The 25,256-nt window shown below is 40.3% G+C and overlaps 1 protein-coding gene across 4 annotated transcripts in view; it reads right to left on the reverse strand.

Annotated features, from left to right (window-relative positions):
* TRPM3 (transient receptor potential cation channel subfamily M member 3) overlaps window positions 1–25,256 on the reverse strand; it is a 502,889-nt gene that overhangs the window by 120,238 nt on the left and 357,395 nt on the right. For all 4 annotated transcript variants that reach the window (XM_030293212.1, XM_030293204.1, XM_032595678.1 and 1 more), the window contains one exon: window positions 3,960–4,032. In XM_030293212.1, the coding sequence (XP_030149072.1) occupies window positions 3,960–4,032 (73 nt within the window). The remainder of the gene's footprint in view (window positions 1–3,959; window positions 4,033–25,256) is intronic.

Genomic DNA, 25,256 nt, shown 5'->3' on the forward strand with positions numbered 1-25,256 from the left:
CTGATGGAGGACAGTGATGACCACATACTATACTTCAGTGCATGCATAGAAATGGAAGGGTACACACCCATGTGATTTGACTTCTGAGGTGTACAAGAAAAGATTGTTAAAAATTGGAAGTAATTTTATCCACAGAGAGGGTCAAGGGACCCTGCTGTGAGCAGATGTTTTCTGGCTTTATTGAGCCTGGAGCAGAGGGACCAGAGCAAGAGGCATGAACAAGTCAGCCAGGATAAGGTGACTGACAGGAGGCTGGTCAACACTGGATAGTTTACTAACAGAAGTTTGGGGTCGTTTCCAGTGAGTCTCTGGTTGCTGTGATTTAGGCAGGGCCAGGCTGAGAGGGAGGCAAACGGAGAGGGACTAGGTTACTTGCCTAAATTTTTGAGTCCTTTTCCCATAGAACCACTCAAGGTGTCTGAAGTCCAGAGATATTAATGGCATCAGATCTCCTCTGTCTGAGTAGGGAAGCCTGATTTTAGCAAATAAAAGTACAGGACTCCCAGTTAAGGTTGAATTTCAGATAAATAATAAACAGCTTTTTTAGGATATGTATGTCCCAGACAATATTTGGGACATTGCCTATGCTAAACATTTATTTGTTGTTTATCTGAATAGTCAGTGTCCTGCATTTTCGCTGCATTTTCCTTGGCTTCCCCTGGGTAGGTGTAATGGGGTGAGGAGAGAGCTGAAGAGGAGGAGAAGGGTGTAGAGTGTATAGTTTCTAGCCTCAGATCACCACTCTTGGAGAGTGGTTATCTTGCTGTGAAAGACAAATGCGACATCACTTATTCTCAAAAGCCACCCCAGGCCAGCATTTGAAACAACTTTGGATGTCAAAGGCATCTCTGGAACAACATTCTTTTTGTCTCCTTCTTTCGTCAGTTTTGAATAGATTTGTCATTATTCTGTGTCCTATAAAAGTATCCTTTAATATATACTGATACTGAAGAAATAAAACCCAGTGGGTTCAGAAACAAGGGATCAGCAAAGGTAGACTTTCCCTAGGGTCACCTGGTTCCTATCCGTCCTTCCCCCTCCCCACCTCCAGACTCTGGGCTTATGGACTAGTGTTTAGTTTCATGGCTTTCTCCTCCTTCTCCTATCTACTTCCTGGTTTTCTCAGATGATGGAGGGAATAAAAACTTGACTATAAAAAAATTCCTCATGCATGGGATAATTGAAAGAGAAGTACAATTATAAAAATTAAGTGTTAAACCAGGTTTCATGCCCAGGCATAATTTAAAAAAATACATAAGAAGAATAATTTAACAAACTAAGGAAATCATAACTGATATAAATATGCTCTTGGCCTCCAAGAAAGTCAGCAGAAAGTATTATGCTTGACATCCTTCACAGATCAACTGGGTCAAAATCAGAAAGCATTTAAAAGCCTTTGCAAAATAGAGTTGACACATCACAATCTTTTAATGGCATAAATTCCCATTAGCATCAACTGCTGCATAAATAATGTTCATTATGGTGATTAGAAATGTTAATTTCTTAGAGCAGTCATAATTTCCTTTAATCTACTATGGCAGTGTTTTTTAAACTGCAGGTTATGACCCATTAGTGGGTCATGAAATCAAGCTGGTGGGATATAATCATCATTAAAGAGAATAGAACGGAATGGAATAGAAAATATCCAATTTCATTGCACACAGTCAATGTAAATATTATTTCATGTACTTTAACCTGAGTTCTAAAAACATATGTAGGTACTTGGTTATAATATAAAATGTATTCCATATGGTCTGTCATGCACAATCAGAAAACAACTATTCTATATGATAACAAATAAATTCTAAGACTGATCTACAAGTGAAACACAAATTGAAGTGACAGATTGGTGAACATGGAAGAAAATATTTTCAGTAGAAGATACTATGAAGGCTAATATGTTTTTAACCAATGACTGGCCCACTTCTCCATTTGCTGAGTTCTGTTTCAAGGTGGTAAATGTGGCATTCCACTTCTTATTATCAATGCAATAGAGATGTTTTGGTGGTAAACGTAAGTGAGGGCTGTGGGGTCAGCCTTTCTGTACTACTTATCTTGAGTATGTTACTGAATTGTTCTGTGTCTTGATTTCCTTATCTCAAGATGGGCCTGGTAATAGTCTGGCCATCAAACTTATAAAGATTAAATGGATTTATGCATAGAATGTGTTTAACATGGTGTTTGGCACTTAGCAAGTCTTCAGTACATGTTAGTTACTGGCTTTATTACTTTTAATTATTTTTCTGTAAGAATAGCAAATATCAGAGAATTTCTTACCTCAAACTTTTAATTTTATCTCTGACAAATGGAGAATGGAGGCCAGAGTATGCTTTGTGATTCAGCCCATGCATGGTCCCTGAATTCTTCTCCTGAACATGCATTTATTAGTTCATTGGAATGAAGTACTTTAGAGCAAAGGTTCTCAACCTAGGACACATGACCCACTTCACAGGATGGTGAACCTCTGAAATGCGATTGGGATTTTGAATGAATGTGCAAATACACCTTTGGGGAATACATGGAGGGGATCCATGGCTTCTAGTGTCAATGGAGTCATAGGTGGTGCAGTGAAGAGTTAGACAGACTTGGGTCTAAGTTCAGCCTTATTAATTAGCATGGTAACCCTGAGAAAGTTTCTTACATCTTGTAGCTCCACTTACCTGTCTGTAGAATGTGGATTAAATATAGCTGCTACATAATACAGTTGTTGCGATAATTAATGTTTACAGCATGTATAAAAAACTTAGCACTAGGCATAACGGCTGCCACATTATGGGTATTCAAGAGAATATTAATAGTGGAAAAGGGTAGGTAGACTGGAAATTAGAATACAGTGGGTTCCTATTCTGAATTTCAATTGTGGAATGTTAATTGTAATCACTGAGTAATCATTCATTGAGCAATCGCTAAGTGAGTAATCACTGAGTAATCATTCATTCAGTAATCCATTCCCTAATTTATTCAACAAGAATTGACGGAATGCTGCCATGTGTGAGGGATTATGTGAGGTGCTGAGGAAGCACTAATGGATAAGACACATTATCTGTCCTCACAGGGTTATGATCCAGGAAGGCTCACAAACAGGCAGTCACCAACCTTGTGATAAATGGGGTAGCAGGCAAAGTATGGGGCTTGGGGAGAATGAGGGAGACATCTCAAATTCGGAACCACATTCAATGAGGTTTGTGGTTTTGTTTCATCTTATGGTTCTAGTTTTCATTTCAGGGCTGAACAACTTCCTCTTGTTTATTTTAATGCTGAACATTATTGGCCAAGTGTAATATTCCTAACTAAGGCACATTAAGGGCAGACTTTGATCTGTGGAGCCTGAAGGAAACCACTCTTCTCTTGGATATGGCTCCAAATATGAGCACACATAGTGAGGCCGCTTGGTAACATGGGGCGAGAGAAGAGGACAAGCGTCCACCTTCTAAAGGGAAAATCGTAGAATCCAGGGCTTTTCTATTTTTGCCTTGACTTCAAGGAAACTTACAGTTAAATTTAACGTCCCATTACAAGTTTATTTTTTGTTTATTTCTTCGTCTCCCTCAATGATTTTGACTTTCCATTTTAATGCATTATGACATCTCTGTATCTGTCTAGCATCTCTGCCATATTACACGGTTTTTGCAAGTAAATGGGGTAATAATTATTAAATAATCTCAGTCATGTAGTGTCTTACATACTATATTGGCCTTTTACTTTATGTATTTTTATGATTCAGTGGACACAATTGAATGGTAATTGCTTTAAACTTTATGAAATTGAGTCACACTTTGACAGCTCTATCATAGAAGAATTTCATAGCAGGAACAATGTCTTCCAGGAGAAGTCCTTATGTTGTCAATAATTGGATGTGTCATGGTATCATCTGGGTTTATATCCACGATTAGGAGACAAAGTTGCTGTGTTAATCCATTTAAATTATTTTTGTACTCTCTGGACACAGAAACTCTTACCTTTGAGCAAAGCTGTCAGGATAGCTAAATCAATGTCCTGGTGTCCTTCTGATCCCATCCGAAACACCGTAATCTGCAATTTGAGACAAGGTGACCATTAGCAATGCATGTTTTTGCCCAACAGAAATTCAATCATATCTGAACATAGACTATCTTAATATCTACAAGGTAGATTTTTAACCACGGGGAAAGCAGACATAGCAAGAATTCAACTCAAGGGTTCTGCAATTCATTAAGAGGAAGATGTCTCAGTAGCCTCCTAACGGAGACCACCTTACATAATGATGTTTACAATGAAGAGAAACCAGAGACAAAGGAAATTTCCTTTTCTATCATTTCAGTTTTAAAATTAAAACTGGCTGGATTTACAAAAATGTGTAAACTATGAGTTGAGAAATTAAGTGTTTAAAAGTAGCTAGTTTGGTATGCCCTTTGGTAAATGGTCCTACTATGTGTATGTGTGTGTGTGTGTGTGTGTGTGCACGCACATGTGTGTGTATATGCATGTATGCAATGTAGCCATCAGTACACTTACTCCTCAGCACTAGTTTTGAATGGTTTCAACACTGTGATGGCTCTAGATCCTTCAGCCCTCTTGATAACCTTGAACCACCTTGAGAATAACTTAGCAATTATTTCCAGGTTGTGAGAAGGAGAAAGCACACAGTACAATAACATCTTTCCTTGCAGTAATCCAGGGGACAAAAGTATTCTCCAGGGATGGAAAACAGGAAGGAGAGTAAAGAGAGAGCAATGAAGGATTAAAACCTGTTGGATTAATACAAAGTTCCACAATAATGCTGAACAGTAACAGTGATCTTTTTTCCAAGTCAGAGGGAGGCTAGGTAAGGAAGCCAAAAGGTTATTTGTATATGTATACTGAATTACTATTTTTTCAGCTACTTTAGGCTTCAAGTTTCTCTATCTGTAAAATGGAAAAATAATAGTGCTTGCTTGTTTCCAACTGCATGGGAAGTAAACTTTGTAGGATTTGCTAATATATAATTAATTTTTTTAAAAAATGTTTGTTTATTTTGAGAGAGAGAGAGAGATGGAGGGAGAGAATGAGCAGGGGAGTGTCAGAGAGAGAGGGAGAGAGAGAGAATCCATGCTGTCAGTGCAGAGCCGGATGTGGGGCTTGAACTCACAAACCGTGAGATCATGACCTGAGCCAAAGTCAAGAGTCAGATGCTCAAAAACAACTGAGCCATCCACACACCCCGCTAATATATAATTCTAAGTTTTGCCACTATGAGGGAGAGAACAGACACAGAGACTCATCCACTGTTAAACTATCAGTTGCCTTAGAAATCTAGTCCAGTACCCAGAGACAGAGTAACTTGCTTCAGGTCACAAAATGAGTTAGAAGGATAGTTGTGATTAGAACTCAGCAGCCCTGCAATGAGAAAGAATGAAATATGGCCTTTTGTAGCAACATGGATGGAACTGGAGAGTGTTATGCTAAGTGAAATAAGTCAGGCAGAGAAAGACAGATACCATATGGTTTCACTCTTATGTGGATGCTGAGAAACTTAACAGAAGACCAGGGGGGAGGGGAAGGAAAAAAAAAGAGGTTAGAGAGGGAGGGAGCCAAAACATAAGAGACTCTTAAAAACTGAGAACAATCTGAGGGTTGATGGGGGGTGGGAGGGAGGGGAAAGTGGGTGATGGGCATTGAGTAGGGCACCTGTTGGGATGAGCACTGGGTGTTGTATGGAAACCAATTTGACAATAAATTTCATATTTAAAAAAAATAAAAAAAGAACTGAGCAGCCCTCGGGGCAAGAGGAACTCAGGAACAGGTGCCTGAATTGGAAAGAAAACTTGAGATCCACAGGATTAGGATTCAGGGGGCAGAAATGGAATCTCACCAGCCCTTTAACTCTTTCCGCCAGTCCGGCTGTGGTCTGAAAGGTATTATTGTGTACTTAGCTGGTAACAAGTTGAGACAACCAGGATCATATTGGAGTTCATTGTTTTAGAAAAATTTCAAAATTAGGCACCAAACAGAATTCCTTAAACATGGGACCTACTTGCTCTGCAGATGCCTACATTTTATTGCCTAATTAGAGATCACACTTCAGATGTAATTTTTTTCTGGGGCAGCAGATAGATAAATTTACTCCGAAATAGAACATTAACAGGACTTCCTAGGAACAGATTTGAGGAGAGGGAAAGGAAGGTACATAGTGTAGGGTTTCTAAAGAATTTGGGAAAGGGGCACCGGAGACACAGATACATGTGCTGTTGTTTGTCAGTCGTATGCCAGGGCTTTGCAGGTTTTCTAGAAAACTGATGTGGGAGGAGTGGCTGCCCACCTGTCCATGCCCTCATTCAAGAGGAAAAGGAAGCACTAAGGAGAGGCTGGAGGATCCAAATATGAAGTTTGTTTCATAATTTTGTCTTTAGCTGACCTGAAATACTCTAAAACCTTTTTTATTTGAAATTAAAACAAAATTTAAAATATTAATTACACAATGTATATATACAACACCAGGGGGAAAAAACGTCCAACAAAAAAGTCAGAGCCATTTGACCAACCCCAAGTGTTGACAGAGATGAAGAGAATCAAGTATCCTTAAATATTCTTTGTGGGAATATGAATCAAGATAGCACTTTTGGAGTATGATAAGTTAATATAAAATTCCTTGGTATTGATGTATGATTCTTTAACCACACTAAGATTTTATTTAGGATCTTTACAACTATGTTTGGAAATGAGGTTGGTACATGTAACCCATCCTGCCTCATTTTGGTATTAGAGTTGTACTAACTGTTCAGTATGACTTGGAAAACTTTTTTTTTATTTACTTATGCCCCAGAACGGTTTCCATAACAAAGGAATTCTCCTGGTTCTGGCAGGTTTAGTAAGATGTTTATAAACTATCTAGCACTGAAGTGTTTTTAGGCATAGATCGCTGATCACCTTTATACATTTTCCAACAATTATTGATCAATTTAGATTTTCTGCCTTTCCCTGACTCTGTTTCATATATTTTCCTATGTAATTAAACATTTCATCAAGACTCTCAAGTTCATGGGTATACAGCTGCATGCAGAATTTTCTTATTATATGGGACACCTGGGTGGCTCAGTTGGTTAAGCATCTGATTCCTGATTTTGGCTCAGGTCATGGTCTCGTGGTTGTGAGATCAAGAGCTGGGCTCAGCGCTGGGTGTGGAGTCTCTCTCGCCCTTGCCCGCTGCCCCTCCCCCACTTACACTATCTCTTGTTCTCTCAGGCTCTTTCTCAAAAAAAAAAAAAAGATTAAAAAAATTTCTTATTATTTAAAAATCTCCTTTATATCTAGAATTATATGGATTTTTTTAGTCTTCTTTATTTTTAACTTATCAAAATCATGGTCATTTCAAAGAATCAGATTTTCTTGATCAATTATTATTTGACCAATTATTATCTTGATCAATTTATTGATCAATATTATTATTTACAATTTGAAGTGATTATTTTCTGCTTTTATCATTATCCATTCATTTCTTCAGTTTTGCTTCCTTGGCCATTCTTTGCCTAGAATTTTGAGTTGACATCACGGTCACTCTTTTTATTCTTTCTTTCTTTTTTTTTAATAAATGTGTTTAAGATTATGCATCTCACATACTTTTCTATGCATTATGTCATTTTCATTCATTTTTAAATATATGCCATTTTGCCTTAAAATTGTTGTTAATGTTAAAAGAGTGTATGTGTGTATCTGTAACATTTTGCAAACATGCTATTTTGCTTGAAAAAAAAAGTGTGTCTTCTCTATCTTCTGGGTACAGAATTTTAGGTAGATAGGTTGCTATAGATACAGATTACATTTAATTTTTATTCAAATATTCTATTTGACTTATTTCTTATTTCTGAGAGGCATGTTAAAATCTTCTATTATGAGTACATACTTCACAATTATTCCTTGAAAGTACAGAATCTTTGCTTTATATGTTTTGAAGGTTTTAAAAAACGTATAAAAGGTTCATGACAGTCTGTTCTTGGCATATTGCAGTTTTTATCAACACAAAATATCTCTATTTCCTATTTAATGTTGTTGCTTTGCATATTTTGTTTTATATTAACATTTTATTTGCCATATATACTCTCGTGGGGGATTAGAATGTGTCTGATAGATTATTCCATCTGTGTTTTTGTTTTTGTTTTTTCGGTCACTTTTGTGTGGTCATTTTGTTGAAGGTCTGTACCTTGTAAACAGCAAGGCTAGATTTTTTTTTTAACTGAATCAGAATATCATTAGGAATCCAAGGGAGAAAAGAATCCAGTTATGTCTAATATGATTACTGGTTTCTTTTATCTTATTTCTTCCACATTACTTTAGGTTTTCTATTTTCTAGACTTTATCATTTCCCTTCCACCTTTCTTTTCCTTTGAAAAAGTATCATATTTGCCTAGATAATATATGTACATGGCAAAAAAAATCCATAGCATAAAGAAATATATGGTGAAAATGAAAGGTATCATTTCTGTCCTCCATTTTGTAGCACCTCTCAACAAAGGCAACCACTATTCCTGGTTTGGGAGATGTTCTCCACATAAACAAAGAGAATTAGACACATCTTTTACACAGGTGGTCGTGAGCTTTATACATTATTACGCATCACTTTTTTCATGTGACTACCTATCCTGGAGACCATTCTACTCAGCTTCATTATTTGTTGGCTGCCTAATGTTTCCTTATATGCATGTATTATGATTTATGATTTAGTTTTCTATTAGTGAACTTTGGGGTGGTTCTTGATCTTTGGTAATTATAAACACCATTGCAGGGAATAACCTTGTATGTGCATGGCTGAGTCTGTCTGTAGAATACAATTCGTTGATAGGGAATTTGTGGGGCCATTTACTCTGAGAGAAGGTCCTGAATTCATTGTTCTGATTCTGCTCCCAGGGCCTCTCCTATTTCCTGCCTTTATTTGTTTTGGTCCTTAATGGTAACTGAAATGATCTTCAACTTCACAGTATATATTTTTCTCCTGAAATGATTTCCAAACTCTACTTTCTATACCTGCTTTTAATATTCTAGAAGTTACTCAAAATTTCTTGCCTTCTAGCATAGTAACCTTTTTCATCTCCTTCCGTGCGAAGTACTGATAGGGATTTGTTTCAAAACTGTATATATTTATTATTTTAGCCTTTTTTGTCATTTGAGGGGCAGGAGGGAGATAGACACATATGTGCTCCTTCTATAAAATCTCATCAATGTGCATTTAATAGAAAAATGTAAATCAGGTAGAAGTTACTTAGCTATTTTATTGGTGATTTAGTAAATAAAGCCTGATTTTTCTCTATAATAAAATTGGTATTTTCAACATGTACCCTAAAAGTAATTCTTGGATTTGTTTGACATGGTTGGTTATTTTGTCAAAACGCTATGAAATATAGGAAGATTAAAGTGTTCTTCAAGATTTGAAAGAAAAAAAATCACACATTTTGTTAAAAACCCCACAACTTCCCCCAAATTCAGTTTGACATTTTCTATCTTCGGCTCACTTGTGGACAAATTGCCTTAGCCTGGATGCAATTCTGATTCTCAGATTGAAGGGAAGCTGTCTTTCAAAATTACATGATTCCCGTATTCTCCACTCCTTGAACTTGTCTGCAAACCAGCTCCTCTGCTTATGTTCTTACTGTCATTTGTACCCCCATTCAAAGTCAGGAAATGGGGTGTCATATCTGTTCCCTCTGACCCCCTGCATACAGGGGAGTCATGCACAGATTCATTGAGCATCTCTGTGCTAGGCACCTTTGAGGTGCTGAGGTAGAGCAGTGAACAAAGCTGACAGACAATTCCTGCCTTCACAGAGCCTATTTCTAGTGCATTCTAGACAGGAGAGACAGAGAGAAGCGAGTACATATATGGTATGTCCGGGTGCTTCTCACTGCCTCCTTCCCTCTCTGTCCTCAGTGTCACAGCCATTGTTCAGCCAGCAGCCTCATAACTATTCAGAAGTTTCTTTACTGGTCTTCCTGATTCTGGTCCTTCCATTCTATTCCCCATGCAGCTACCCAAGCAATCTTCCTGATTATATCACCCTCCTTACCAAAATTTTTTAGAGGCTTCCATTACTAATAACTCTTAGCAAGGCATTCAAGGAATGCCAATCTCACACTCCTGGCTACTTCTTTAGTTTTATCTCTTGGTGATACATGGTCACTGCTACACCCTTGCTGTTACGCACCCCTCCCACCACAGCCAGGACCCCACACCTCATGCCCCAGTCATGCTGAGCAACTTGCTCCTTTATTTTTTTTTTATTTTTATATTAAAAATTTTTTTTTAATGTTTGTATTTATTTTTGAGAGAGAGACAGAGTGCAAGCCGGGGAGGGGTAGAGAGAGAGAGGGAGACACAGAATCTGAAGGAGGCTCCAGGCTCCAAGCTGTCAGCACAGAGCCCGTGGGGCTTGAACTCACAAACTGTGAGATTATGATCTGAGCTGAAGTCAAACGCTTAACCAACTGAGCCACCCAGGTGTCCCTCCTTTATTTTTTAAAAATGTTTACATATTTGAAAGAGAGAGAGAGAGAAAGAGACAGAGAAAGAGACAGAGAGACAGAGAGAGAGAATGTGTGCAACAGCAGGGGAGGGACAGAAAGAGAGGGAGACAGAGGATCTGAAGATGGCTTTGCACCGACAGCATTAAGCTCGATGTGGGGCTTGAACTCAGGAACCGTGAGATCATGACCTGAGCCGACGTCAGATGCTTCATCAGCTGAGCCACCCAGATACCCCACAACTTGCTCCTTTAAGGGCCCCTGAAGTTGTTTCTGAACTTGTAGCCTTTGTTTATTCAATTCCCTTAAAAATTTTTTAAATGTTTATTTATTTTTGAGAGAGAAAGAGCGTGAGTGGAGAGGGGCAGAGAGAGAGAGAGAGCGGGACATAGAATTTGAAGCAGGCTCCAGGCTCTGAGCTGTCAGCACAGAGCCTGACGTGGGGCTCAAACCCACAAGCAGTGACATCACGACCTGAGCTGAAGTCAGATGCTTAACTGACTGAGCCACCCAGGTGCCCCTATTCAGTTCCTTTAAAAGAAAATGTTTATTTTTGAGAGAGAGAGGCAGAAAGAGGTGGGGACAGGGGATCCGAAGCAGGCTCTGCGCTGAGAATGGAGACTCCACTACGGGGCTTGAACCCACCAGCTGCGAGATCATGACCTGAGCAGAAGTAGGGTGCTTAACTGACTGAGCCAGCCAGGCACCCCTCAGTTCCCTTTTTTTGGGGTTCCCTCTGCTTGCAGAATCAACCACAAGCCTTTCACTTGACGTGTGGCACTGAGGAAGCCTTCCTGTATAACTGGGACGGAGTCCTCACTTCTCCTTGTGTCTCTCGCATACTCTGTGCGGCTGCCCAGCACACTGCTTCAGCCCCTCCTTCCCCTTATGGGTACACGTCTTTTTGTATGAAACAGAAGTCCATTGGCAGCGGGGATCGCTAGCTAGCTAGTCCTTGCTCAGTATTGTTTGATGAGTGGATGAATTATTACCAAATTGCTGTGTTAAGGAAATAAGGAAACTGGTTTGGAGAAACCAAAAATGAAAAAGCAGCACGTTCCACACAGAGCTCTAAACCAGGAGCGTGTTTCAAGAGTTAATCATCAATTTTAAACAAGAATCTACTGGACAATGTATTATTACTAAGCACTTAGTCAAGCATTAGGTGATAGAAACTGGGCTGCCGGAGTTTTAGAAACTGTTTGAGACTTAGTATGAACGTGACATTTTTGAGATATAGGTAGCATCGACTAACCCAGAAGTATGCTTCACCCAAGTGCCTCACATTTTGGAGCCATGTAGATTAAACTGTAGTACAGAAAAAGACTCAAAGCAGGAATATATTATAGAAAAATGACAAAACCCCGGAGGTACAAAAATGATTTGGGAGAAGTAATTTTATGTTTGAACACAGTTTGATTCATCTCCTGGGCAACAAACAAGTATATTTACCACTTAAATAATAAAATATAGTTTATGTGGCTGAATTAATCACAGACTTTCCACTTCTAAAACCCAGCAGGTCCTATAGTTGAACAAGCTGAGGGTACAGGAAAACATACTGGAAAAATTAAACGGAGTCCTTTTCAAAGTGTCTGTTAATTAGCCTAATTTGCGATTTATATTCATGTCCAAGCAAGCAATGGGTCTGTGAAAAGCGACACGGAGACTGAGGCAAGCTTTTGAAAATGAAAATAACCATGATATTAAACTGAAATACATCTGTAAGTTGCAAGGGCACTTCGGCTCCATCTATCAAAGACAGAAAAGACCATTCCACAATCATTTCATGCTTGTTAGATATGTGAGAGACGATACCTGAGTTTGACAAGAAGTTTGTAACACGTCAGAGAATTTTAGAGAAACACCACAGCAACCCAATGGATAATCAGGAAAATTCTTACGATTTTGTAAGTATTTAGAAAAGTCCACCTATAATAATGTTAACCAATAGGTTTGAGGACATTAACACACTACATCTGAAACTTTCCTTAAAGAAACATCTCTGAAATTTCCTATTTACTCATTCAATTTCTTTATAGGATCTGTGGATGTGTTTCCTGAGAACAAGGGCAGGGAGAGATGGGAGGATTAGACCCAGAAGTCATTCGATCAACACAACACAACGACTTTACAAAATCACCAGCTAAGCAGCATATTTCCCTGATGAGTTGTTGATATTCGAAATAATTTGAAACAACTGAGTGATTAATAGGAAATGCAAAAATCCATGTTCATCAAGATGCAGAACGATAACAAGACCCCTAATCAGGATCTAAACAGGGATGGTGGCTGGTCATCAAAGGACTTTAAGCAGATACTGGGTTCAGTTTTCACTTTGGCACAACCCAAGGTCACCCGGCAGTGGGAAGAGAAAAATGCAATTTGATGAATAGAATCCTATGCACCTAAAACATACTCCTATTTTATTTCCAGCATCTGAGAAAATAAAGTCTCTTTGGTTGACAAAATTCTTAAGAGTAACATTTTGCTAAAGGTACTGGTTTAGAAATGGACATGCTGATTTATGTGGAGGAGGGGAGGAAATCATAGGAAATTCAAACACACCTGGAAATGAGCAAACCAAAGATCAGCAGAAAGTGGTATTCAAATCTTTTTTGTGAGAAAATTAATATCAAATAAGTGTAATTATTTGTTATGGAGTTCCATATAAACTATATATTGACTTTCTATGTAATCTTCTTGAGCAAGACTCATAGTCTCATATTGAAGCGTGTGAATAAGAAATGATGCTCTGGAGATAGAAATCAGATGAAATTAATATAAGTCTAGTGGGTCTTACTTTTAAAAGACTCAGATGTATGAGTTATCACATTGGATAAAATACAAGATTATTTGACTTTGAAAGGATATTTTATTATACATTGGATTTGCCAGTGGATCGACTGATCCAATTTGCTGGTTTATTTTATTCATTTCATTTCATTTCATTTCATTTCATTTCATTTCATTTCATTTCATATTTTTAATGTTTATTTATTTTTGAGAGAGAAAGAGAGGGGCACAGAGTCCAAAGCAGGCTCCAGACTCTGAGCCGACAGCACAGAGCCCAGTGCAGGGCTCGAACTGCAAGATCATGACCTGAGCTGAAGTTGGATGCTTAACTGACTGAGCCACCCAGGCACCCCTGCTGATTTATTTTAAAGGAGTCTTTTCTAGTCTTGGGACACAATTCGGTTCAGGTTGCTTTCAGTAGTTTAAAGCACACCGACAGTACCATAACCTCATGCTTTCTCAAGGGACCTTCATGCACAACTGGGCAATTACCAGGGTGCCAGAAAATCGAGGAGGTTTTGCTTTTTTGACTCTAATCTTTGACTCTCCTTTCTCTTTTTCCCAGTGTAATTAAGAACACTAGGGTTTGTTTCTCCCTTCAAGAAATGCAAATCAGAGGTCAGAAGCCTTCTGGTTCCAACATAAGAAATATTTTTTTCTTATTATAAAAGCAGTGCATGACTGATATGAAAAAAATCATAAAAAGTTTAGAAACAGTCAAATGAGAAATAATTTCCAAAGTCCCAAATCCTAGCCAAAGACAACTACTTAATAATATCTTGGCATATTTCCTTTGAGACTCTCTCTCTTTTTTTCTCTTCTTTCTTTTTTAAAAAATTTTCATAGGCATAGTGTATATGTGTGTGGGGGGGGTGGGCATATTTGTGAAGTACAATTTTTGTGTTCTCATTTTCTTTTCCATTAGCATTATAACTATTATAAGCATTTTCCTGTATTATTGGAAGCTCTTCAAAAGCATAACGCTCAATATCTACAGAGTATTGCATCCAAGAGATGTGAATAGCTCACTCAATACCTCCATTGTTGGACATTCATATTGTGTCTAAACATCTGATATAAATAACGATGTGATGAATATCTTTGCATTTAAATCCTGTATCCTGTTCTGTATTTGGCATTCTGTCCTTAGGAGAGATTCCCCAAAGTTGGGGCCTCTTGTCACAAATTGTCTCATAGCTAGAAATGCATATTTTAGTCCATAATAAGTTAGTTAAAGTTTAAAAACAAAACAAAACAAAAAAGCTTGTGCTGTCCTTGAACTATATTTGCATAATGGCCTCCAACCTGGTTAGTGGAAGTGCTAGAAAGGGGGAGGCAGCTCTCTTTAAGCTGGTTGTACCAAAATGGCAGTGGAAAACAGGCACACAGAATGGTCGGAGGGCAGCTCTCACTGCTGGAGACATGGGAGCATTGAGCAGGATCAGCTCTGTTTCCACCACCACCAACAACGAGGACGAGTTTAGGCTCTTGTTTTTGGCAAAAGGGGTCTTGAAAAACAGGCCAACCTCCTCACTTTCTCCTACTTTCACTGTCTGATTTTTCTTTTTAGCCCTTTGCATGCTGCATAGGTCCCAGGGCAGTGCTGACTTAAATACCTGGAAAGGGCAAATGAAATCATGTGGTGAACCTGAGCGTAGGAGACTTTTGTTTTGTTTTTTGTTTTTTGCTTTTTAGCATGTTAAGTCATGTCACGGTAAGGAAAGTGTTAAATATGGGTCAGGAACTCAACCGAGGCTCCCTGCATCATGATTGACATATCCTTCACAGTCTGAAGAACACTTTGAGATCCTAAGGTGACACATCGGGAGGACAGAAAAAGCAGCCCAGCTGATTTTGTGATGAGAGCAAAAACTGGGAACAGGCTAAACCCCTCATTTATTAATTCTTTGGAGAAATTTCAGCAGGGTTCTTTAGGGGGCTGGAACTATATGACAACCTGTCATCTACTGCCTCCTGGTTTCAGTTCTTTTCCTGACAATTGATGTTACCTCTTTCATTTGTTATATAACTATGTGATGTACCTCACTGGCTGCCAACATGACAGATCCTACAGGTCCAACAATAAGATTTCTAGAAGCTTCTTTGGATACCTCATGGCCTTGGCTAGCAGAATCAAGAATATTTGTCATCTACCATCTTGTCAGCCAGACGAACGTGCGAAAATTCAATTTGACCCTAAGTATTATTTTCTATCTCAGGAAGGACATTCCTGGATTCATGTGCATTCTTGTATATATTTTTAAAAAATAATTAGACATCTCTCTAAGGAGAATATAGAGGACCACAGATGGTTCTCATAGGCCAACACCATATGGGCTTCTTATCGGGGCTGTAATGATTTTTAGGGGTTATTTTGGTGGTTTTATTTTTTTCATCATTACAAGATAGAATTATATCTTTTTCTGACTTCCCTATTATGTTTATCAAGACATCACATACTTCTGTGATCTCTCCAGGAGAGAGAATGCCAAGAAAGCATCATAAGGTGTTACAGATGGTGGGGTTCTCGTGCTTCCCTTCTCAAGCCAGTCTAGTTCCCCTGGCAATGATCTTGTTGTCAGATTCCAAGTTGGTAGACAGATGCCTTTGGTCCAGCCCTCTGAACATCTTGGGCAGGGCAACTGTACGGCTGAGCCAGTGAGAGAGGGCTTTGAGGGTAAGGAGACTAACATTTTGGATTCCCTTCTCCCATTCAGAAAAGATACATCTTGCTTCTACTTCCCTTCCTGTCCAACCATACGAAAAAATACCAGAGACAAACATCTTGAAGGCAGGGCATGTAAGCTCACTGAGGACTGGGGATCTCATCCTCCAGGCTGGATTTCTATACCTTGCCTGGCGGAGCAGTCAGAGAGAGTTGTTTAAGTAGCACTCACTTCAGAGCCTGTGAAACATTTTGCTGGGGAGGGTTGGGGGAAATGATTTGGAGAATACCCACTTCAGCCTGTGTGCATGCTTTCAGATTCCTGGGATTTCTCTGTACGGCTGACAGGATGAGGTTAGTATCATATGGCAGATATCACATTGTCAAAAGGATCTTGGCCAAATCACCTCACTTCTCTGAATCTTGGTTTTATCATCTACAAAAAAAAAAAAAAAACCCTCAACTTTGACTAGATGATCATTGGGGCTCCTTTTAGCCTTAGAGATCACAGAATTTCTCTCTTCATGCTCAAAATGGCTGAAAATCTGCACTGGGGGGGGGGGGCATCTAATCGGTTTGGCTTCCTACCTGATACATTAATTTCCTCAACAGCATCCCTAAGAAGGGACCTTGATTCTTGTGGATGGTACCATATGAAAACCTTGTTTCTGTTTGCTGTTACATTTTCATCTGTTCATTAGCTTAGGGGAAATTCCATTTTTTTATTAAGATGTAATTAATATATAATGGTTTATACATGTAAGGTGTACAGTGGTTGATTTTGATACATTTATATATTGCAATATGATTACCACCATAGCATTAGCTAATCCAGCAATCCCACTTCTGGGTACACATCCAAGGAAATGAAAACAAGAGGTCAAAAAGATATCTTCACTCCCATGTTTACTGCAGCACAATTCACAATAGCTAAGATATGGAACAACCAAAGTGCCTGTCAACAGATGAATGGCCAACACACACAATGGAATATTATTCAGCCTTGAGAATGAAGAAAACCCTGCCATGTGTGACATGGGTGGGCCTTGAGGGTATTATGCTCAGTGAGGTGAGTCAGACAGAGAAAGACATATATTGTATGATCTCACTCACTTTGGGGATCTAAAAAAGCCAAACTCATAGAAACAAATTATCCCTTCTAAAACATCTCCCTTTTATGTTGTTGAGCCATGGCACCATGATCCCTGTTCCATGCCATGAATACCATATTGGTGACACAGATACACCCCAATCTTACACCTCTGGAATTAGAGATAACCCTTCCTCTGTTCAGGAAGGGCTGTTAACTCCCAGGGTGACACTCAGACCCCTTAGTGTGAACACTGGGATTTTCCTGGTCTAGCTCCTGAGTTATCTCCCACAACCCTCCTGACACTGGCACAATGCATGCTTTGGCTCAGAGAGGACAGATTGTGTCCAGAACCTGGGCTTTAGAATCCTGCGAGCTCAGAAGTGAATCATGGCAGCTAATAGGTGTGTAATCTTAGGCTACTACTTATGTTATTACACCTCTCTGAGACTCAGTTCCTTTCTGTGTCAAATAGGAATAGCTCATTGTCTTAGGATTATTGCAAAGCTTTCTGTGGGATCATCTTTTAAAATATGGCACAGTTTTTAGTATCTCCTATGGGCTTAATAATTGTTCATTCCCTGCCTATTTGCTAACCTCGGCATGTTCCCTGGGCCAACTCCCTCTCTCACTGCTGTGACTTTGTCCTGTCTGTTCTCTCTGGTGATGTGTCTTTCCCCTTTAGCTTTGCCTGACTGTCTCCCCATCTCCTCTCAGGCACAGTTGAAGCATCACCTCTGGTGTGCCCCTGTTGATTCAAAGCAACCTTCACTGGGGTTGGGTGTCTGTCCTCTGGAGTTTTACCTCTATCACAGCACTGCCACCACACTACAAACCATGCCACCATCTGTGACAGCAATATTCTTAAGGTTGTCTGTTGTGTATTTACAATGTGCCAGCCACTGTGCAAGCAGTTCACAAACAGATTTCGGCCAACCCCAGAAAAATCTATCATCTAGTTTCTGCGATTCTTCCCATTTCACAGCTCAAGAGCGGGAGGCCAGGGAAATTGGATACCGTCTGGAAGGCCATGCAGTCAGGGAAAGCTGAGGTGCGTTCACACAGGGACAGTCTGGTTTGAGGGCACAGTCTCCTGTTTGCTTGTCTCCCTCCTTTTCTCAGAAGGCAAAGACACTTCTTCATCTCTACCTTCCTGTCACCCAGTAGTGTGTTTGGCATGTCGTGGGCGCCTGATGAATGTGAAATGAATCCTTCGTTCCAAGTTCAAATCTGGCCTGTGGTTTTCAGATGGGGGACTGTGTATGACAAAGGCTCTCTCCTTGACCCAAATTTAGGCTGGATTCTCTGGACCCTCTTCTTTACTAGGCTCCAGGCTTTAGGCTTCCAAGTGGCATTGTCCTGTTTCAGCAAGAATCCTCCACCCCTCAATATCTGGTGACCCTCTATATTTGACTGAATTCCTCATTCTCCACACCCCTCTCTCCCAGGGATATCTGGTCACCCTGGCCTGCCTTTAGCAAGAATCTTGTTAGGTCTACTTTGCAAGAATCCTCTTACCCTCTTAATCATTTTCCATCTGCCCACCCCTTCCCTCTACTCTTTGACTTTTCTTCCCCTTCCACTTTTCTTTCTTTCTATTCAGAGTTGAGCCCAATCTCTCTCCCACTACAAACACCCAATGCATAGTTCCTTGAATAAAGGCTTCCTTACTGTGTTTTACAAGTGTCAGAATAATGTTTTCTTTAACATATCTGAGACTGAACTGTCCTAATTAGATTCAGGGAAGGCAGGCCTGGGGTCTTAGATGCTCAGTGTCTGGGTTTGGGTGTCTGTGTAGCTCTGCAATGTTTCTTATCCAGAGACCAGTCAGGTTTCCACCTGACCATCCCCAGTCTCACCAGCAAAGACAGGGTGAGCTCAGTGCTATATTCTGAGGGTGCTCAGACCCTAAGGGATTAAAACTCACTTCAGGTGTACCCTTGCACGCTAATCATAAGCAAACTAGATGCTGCCATTTGGTCAAGAACACTCCCTGTGGTCATAAAAACCAATATTAAAATAAATTCCTAGCCTGAGAGAGGGTAAAGGAAGAAAGCCTTCCAGGTTGTTTTGTGGATGAGGACACAGACCCATGTTGGAAGGACATGTTGGGCCAATGCTGGGATGTCCTTGAGCATGTGTCTGACCCAAGACAATCCTGGATTCAATGTGTTTGAGTGAATGTATTTGAAAGCATTTGTAAGTGGAGATGGAAAATTATATTTTAGTGTGATGATTAATGTCTCAAACAATGGCAATTCAGAGAGAAAATCACGGGGCGCCTGGGTGGCCTAGTCAGTTAAGCATCTGACTCTTGATCTTGGCTCAGGTCATGATCTCATGGTTCATGAGACTGAGCCCCAAGACGGGCTCTGCACTGAGTGTGGAGCCTGCTTGGGATTTCCTCTTTCCCTCTCTCTCTGCCCCTCCCCCATGCATGTATGCTCTCCCTGTCTCTCTCTCAAAAGAAATAAATATACATTGAGAGAGAGAGAGAGAGAGAGAGAGAGAGAGAGAATCACAAAGACCATTTACTGAGAATCAGACCTTCCCCCAGACCCTCCCTGCTTTGAAGCTTGTGTGCCTGGCAGGGCTCCTCTCCTGTCCTCTTTCCTGGCAGACTGTCCCAGGGGCAAAGACAATCCCTTGTTTGTGTACACAATACCCAGCCTGGAGATGCAGCTTTTTTTTTTTCCTTCTCTTCCTTTTTGAAGTTTTTGATTTCAGTTTGTGCTTTCGCTGCAGTTTTCTAGGGCCCCTCAAGACGAGTAAGAAGCAAGAGCTCCCTTTGTCACACAACAAGAATGAAAATACAAAGGGAAACATAAAGCACCTCCGGCAGGTTTTCCCCTCAAACCAGCTTTTGGCAAATTAAAAATAAAGCTGGTGGGAGAATGGAAGTCTTTGTCTGAAACTGCACTTTCTGACCCAACAGTGGCAGAACGTGACATTTGTTAAATGGTAAAAGGGAGTGTTATACTCCTATCTACTGTCATATTATTCTGCCTTACAATGAACCTCATTTTGAAGGGTCTTCTATGTTTTCAACCTCAGGTGGGATTGATTCAAGGAAAGTACAATTCAGTTTATCAGCTCCATCGTTTCTCTCTAAACCCTAGCTAGAGTAATAATCCTTTTCTTCTCCTTGGGCCAATATGGACACACAGCCCTGTATCATCCCATTGAATGGCTGAGTTTATTATCCTCATTGTTCATGGCACAAGCCATAGCTGCTAACTATCCCAGGGTCAAAACTCTAGGCATGAAAAATTGCAGGCCAAGGGAGGGCCTGACCACCCCCTACCGAGCCACCAGCATTATAAGAAAACACCATCAGAAACTCAACTGGCTTGCAAAAAAAAAAAAAAAAAAAGAAAAGAAAAGAAATGTAGGCCAAGATTTTGAGACTGTTGACTTTTTGGAGTACGACGTTTAGGAGGGATAGTTTTGTCTCAGGTGAAGCAATTCTTTCCTCCCTGACTCCCTTAAGTTGCTTTACTGTTCCCCGTCCAATGTTCCAGATCATACACACATATGTCAAATATGAAAACATTTGGGAGAAATGGCGATTCAAACATGATCAAAACCAGGAAGCTGTAATGAAAGCCACGAGAAAATTCTAACTAGGCTAAGAAGGTAGGGGCTAAGGAGACAAAGGTCATCTCCGGCTGGGATGACCCAAGAAGACTCAAAGGAATAAGCCAGGATTTGATCTGAACATGGTGGGGTAGTTCGAATTTCAATAGGGAGGTTTGGTGGTGGGGAGGAGCAGGGGGAAGAAAATGGTAAGAGAAAGTAAGAGAAAAGTAGACATTAAAACATTATATGCAAATATCCAATTTGGCTAGGGCGCTAGGTAAAGGGAAGGTGACTCATGAAGCAAGCCTAGGAAGGAAGGTTGAGGCCAAGCTGTGAATGATCTTCTGGCTTAAGGAATTTGGACAGAATTCAGTATACACTGGCCTGGTGCCAAGCACTTTAAACATGTTACCTCGTTAATCCTCACGCCAGCCCTATGAGGCTCAGAGATTGAATTAATTACCCAAGAGCACCTAGCTGGAACATGACAGTCAGGACTGGATCTCAGGTTTGTGCAGCTCTACGGGCTGTGCCCACAGCCTCTCTAAGCTGAAGTCAAACACTATCAGATACAAATTAATCTCGGGGTGGAGATTAGAGTTGGGGCCCCGCTTCAGAGCTGTTGCAGCAGTAAGCATCTCAAGATGGATAACAAGGGCCTGGATTAGCAGGTGGCTGTGTGATGGAGAGGAAGCACTTATCGGGGCGTCAAGGAGAATCACATGGTGGGTTGACACTCAGGGGCCAAGAGTCAGGCAGGAATCAAAGATGGCTCTTAGTTTTTCAGCCTTGGTGCTGACAGCACGAACTCTGTTAAAGTGCCTCTCACTAGAGCTATCCCGCAGCCCTGGGGGAGGTTTGGAGGAGTGGGGAAGGGGAAGATTTTGGCAAACCTTAGAGGCCGCCAATAGCTTTGAAGGGTATAATTGCCCCAGAGCAATGTGTGTGTATGTAGAGAACCCCAAGACTAAGAAAGCAGAATCGCTCATCAAATTGCTCTCTTTCGCGCTGCAAACCTGGAGGGAGGTTTTACATGTATCGGCTTGCCTATCACGGCAGTAGGAAGATACGTGTGCATGCACCCACATACACACATACAGTGGTTTTACGAGTCATGTGACTGGGAGATGTTAACTCTCTAACCATCGTCCCACAAGGCAACTCTGTAGTGAGTGTGTTTCTCTTGGATGGCAGAATGTACATTTCAACCAGCACTGCCTTTCCCACAAAAACCCTCAGAAAAATGTTCGACTTTGTGTTTACCACATCAATCAAATGCCAGCATTTTTTTCACATACCCCTATGACACTGATTGTACAGTCACACAATGATGTCCATCCTATCAAGAGATATAAAGAAGAGAAATGTTCTAAAGAAGTGAATTTTCTCATTAAGTATGGGTTATCCCTTATTGCCAAGTGAAAACACATTAATTCTCTTGGATAGAAACTTTTCTAAAACAGAATAGACCCAATAGTCTTCTTAGACAACATGAAATAAAATGAAAATTCATTCTTTTTTCTAGCAGGATTTAGTGATGCTCTCACTGACCAGCAAGGTAGGCCTATTTGGCCCTAGCTAAACGGCCCAGCCTGCTCACGTTTAGAGATCTTATACCTGCTATTAATAGATTCCCAAAACTCAGTCTAACTCTTCTGACAATGCTCATTCATTATGCCTCCCTGCTTTCTGACTGCAAAGGGCAAGAAAACCAGGCCAAACTCAACCAGAAGAGTCGTGATTTCTATGGCATTTAGTGCCTATGACCGTGTGGGATTTAGTGCACAGATTGTCTGATATCAATGCTGACATTCAGATAAGTCTTTTTTTTTTTTTTCACTTCTTATTTCCTGGTTTAGAGTGTTGAGGTTTCTGAATAAGAGATCTCTAGATAAATTAGGTATTGTCATGTTTTTTTAGCAGGAAAATTTTCTAATTAATTTTATTTCAGCTCTTTCTGCTAATCCCTGCTTGGAGAGGAAAGAATGGAACATTTCTGGACCCTTAAGGAGAGCAGCAGCTAGGCGAAATAAGCATGTCCTGACCAAGGTGGGAATAGATGTGAGCTCTCTCTAATAATAATAGCAGCTGTGGCATGCAGGTGTGCCTCTAAACATTGTGCATGTATGACTCTCGTGGAATCTGTGCCCTATGACCCTTACCGTCAATACCTGTTTTCCAGTAAAGATCGCTGAGGCTTGAAAAAGTAAAGTAACGAATTCAAAGTCACAGAGCTGGCGTTCCCAGCTGTGCTCTCTGAGATGACGTGGCTAAAGGCCTCCCCACTCATTCTGCCAGATGGCCCATTAGAAATTCCCAGATCCTATGGAAGGACAGAAGAAGAATGAATGGCAGCCACAGTGAGGGCAAAGGGAGTGTTTCATAGGTGATGTCCTGGCCACTGTTTCCAACCAGATAAAGGTCTGCTGGAAGAAGGGGTGGGGCAGGCAGACTCCTGTGGGTCACACTGGAGACCCAGGGGCTCTCAGGCCCCCTGACCAGCCGCTCTGTCACAGGAGTCTCATTTCTCCTTGTTGTGTGCAGTGGGGGCCTCTACTATGTGTGCTGGAAGGAAAAAAAAGGCCCAACAGAAAGAAAGAATCATGATGGTAGGCCCATTTCCCTTGTGTTCTCTAAAGGTCAGAATTCATCTCCTCGTATTTCCTGGAAAACCATCAACTCAGAGGAGAGGGTAAGAAGAACCTGGTTACAAAGAAAGGCGTGGTTACCACCCAGCCCTGAGCTTCCTCTCCGACGCTTTGGCAAGAGCGCCTGCTGATCGGTCAGAAGATCCAAACAGATTTTATCACTGATCCGCAGCTCCTTTGGACTCTGCTTTTTGAATAGAGAATTCCCTAGGTGCCCAGCAGGAGACCCAGCCTGGAATAAAGCAAGCCACTAAAGAAAGTCAAATTCCCAAAAATAGGCACGGGAGAATGGCATGAAAAGGGGATATTTTTAGCTAGCAATGATAAAGCTTCTGCACTTAATTGAGGTGACTGTAGTGCAAAGTAGAATGTAATTATTTTCCGCTCAGCACCTGTCTTGGAGTCTGCTGCTTTGCTCTCCACTTCTGGACGTTGGTGAGGGACGCTTTTCTGCTTTTTCACCTCTTCCTTATCAGCCCACTGTGGCAAACGTCACTTAGTTTGAAAGTACGTACGCATGGATGCCTGGGAACATTCAAGAAACACTCAAATGCAGTGTCCCTCTTAAACCCTGCATTTCTTTTGGTTATATTTTCAGACTTCCTCTCTCTTTCTCTCTTCATTCCTTCTCTCCTTCCTTCCAAAAATATTAAGGCACTGTGCAACAACCTATATATATTTAAAGGCTCCTAGTTAATATATGCACACATTTAATATATTAATATTTAACACATTTAATATATTATATAGTATTAAATTCTACCAAAATATATCAATAATATAATTATTTATTAATTCTCACCAATTAATTTGCACGTATATACACATATTTACTAGGAGCCTTTAGTTAAAATATTAACTAGGAACCTTGGAAGTACCAGTGCACAGTCACCTGCATGGTGATATACTTAAAGGCTACTAGTTAATAGGTGTGTATTAGCTATACACACACAGATATTATATATGATATATTCACGTACACCTATATATACCTAGGAATATATTATCTGTATCTGTTTATGTTTATGTACTGTGCCTGCCTTTAGGATTACTTGCTCTTTACCTCACATGTTGGATCATTGGGTAGGCACAACTTAATTAACACTTTACTAAAGGTTAGTGATACTGTGATGCTAGATAGATATCTGTTGCTATGGAATAGGAACTAGAGGTAGGTAAAGCTCAGTTCCAAGTTTTATAACTCTGCGATTTTATTACTTAAAAGAATAACTATAGTTTTCACAAGATGAGAAAAATATACCTGAGAGGCATTTTTTCTGGCCATAGTGGTACAGAACAAGAAAACAATGGAACATATTAGCAGCTAAGCAAAGCTAAATTTAGCCATGGGGAAAAATTATAAAATCAGGGGCTACTCAGCGAGTCCCTGAAATTCTGAACAAGAAGACAATTAGTGGGCTTATACTATGGACAATGGACAATTCTAATTCCTTGAAGGGAAACCAGGTTTTATATTTATTTGTTGTTTAGTTTTTTATTAGGCAGGAGAGTCTGTTTGAGACCATGACACCATTAGCGTCTCTTCATAATTATACCGTCAATCTGAAAGGGCAGAGAAGGCCAAGTTCATGGATACCATAACTCCACGAGCCTAAGACCTGATAGAAGTGAGGCAGTCCCTACAATAAGTTAGGCAATGGGGAAAATAATTTTTTTCCCCAAAAGAAGATATATCATGTGAAGGACAAATCCTTTTCTTACTCAAGATACTATCTTATCAAGTATGACTTATCAACTTTTAGTATATGTGCTGCCGAAGCGAGCACTGACTTATCAACTTTTAAAAAAAAGGCTACCTGAAGCATGACCACGATGCCACCAGGAACGAACAAGAAAGACAACATATAGGCACCAACATCCCTGATGCTGCGAAGAAAGGACAAGGCCTGTGAACATTATCCAGGTTGCTTGGATTTTTGAATCCATCTGTCAGGCTATTTCAATTTCTCTAAGAATTCCCAGATGTGACAGGCAGTCAACAGCTTTCCTGG

This window comes from Lynx canadensis, chromosome D4 (assembly GCF_007474595.2).
Source record: "Lynx canadensis isolate LIC74 chromosome D4, mLynCan4.pri.v2, whole genome shotgun sequence".
NCBI lineage: Eukaryota > Metazoa > Chordata > Mammalia > Carnivora > Felidae > Lynx > Lynx canadensis.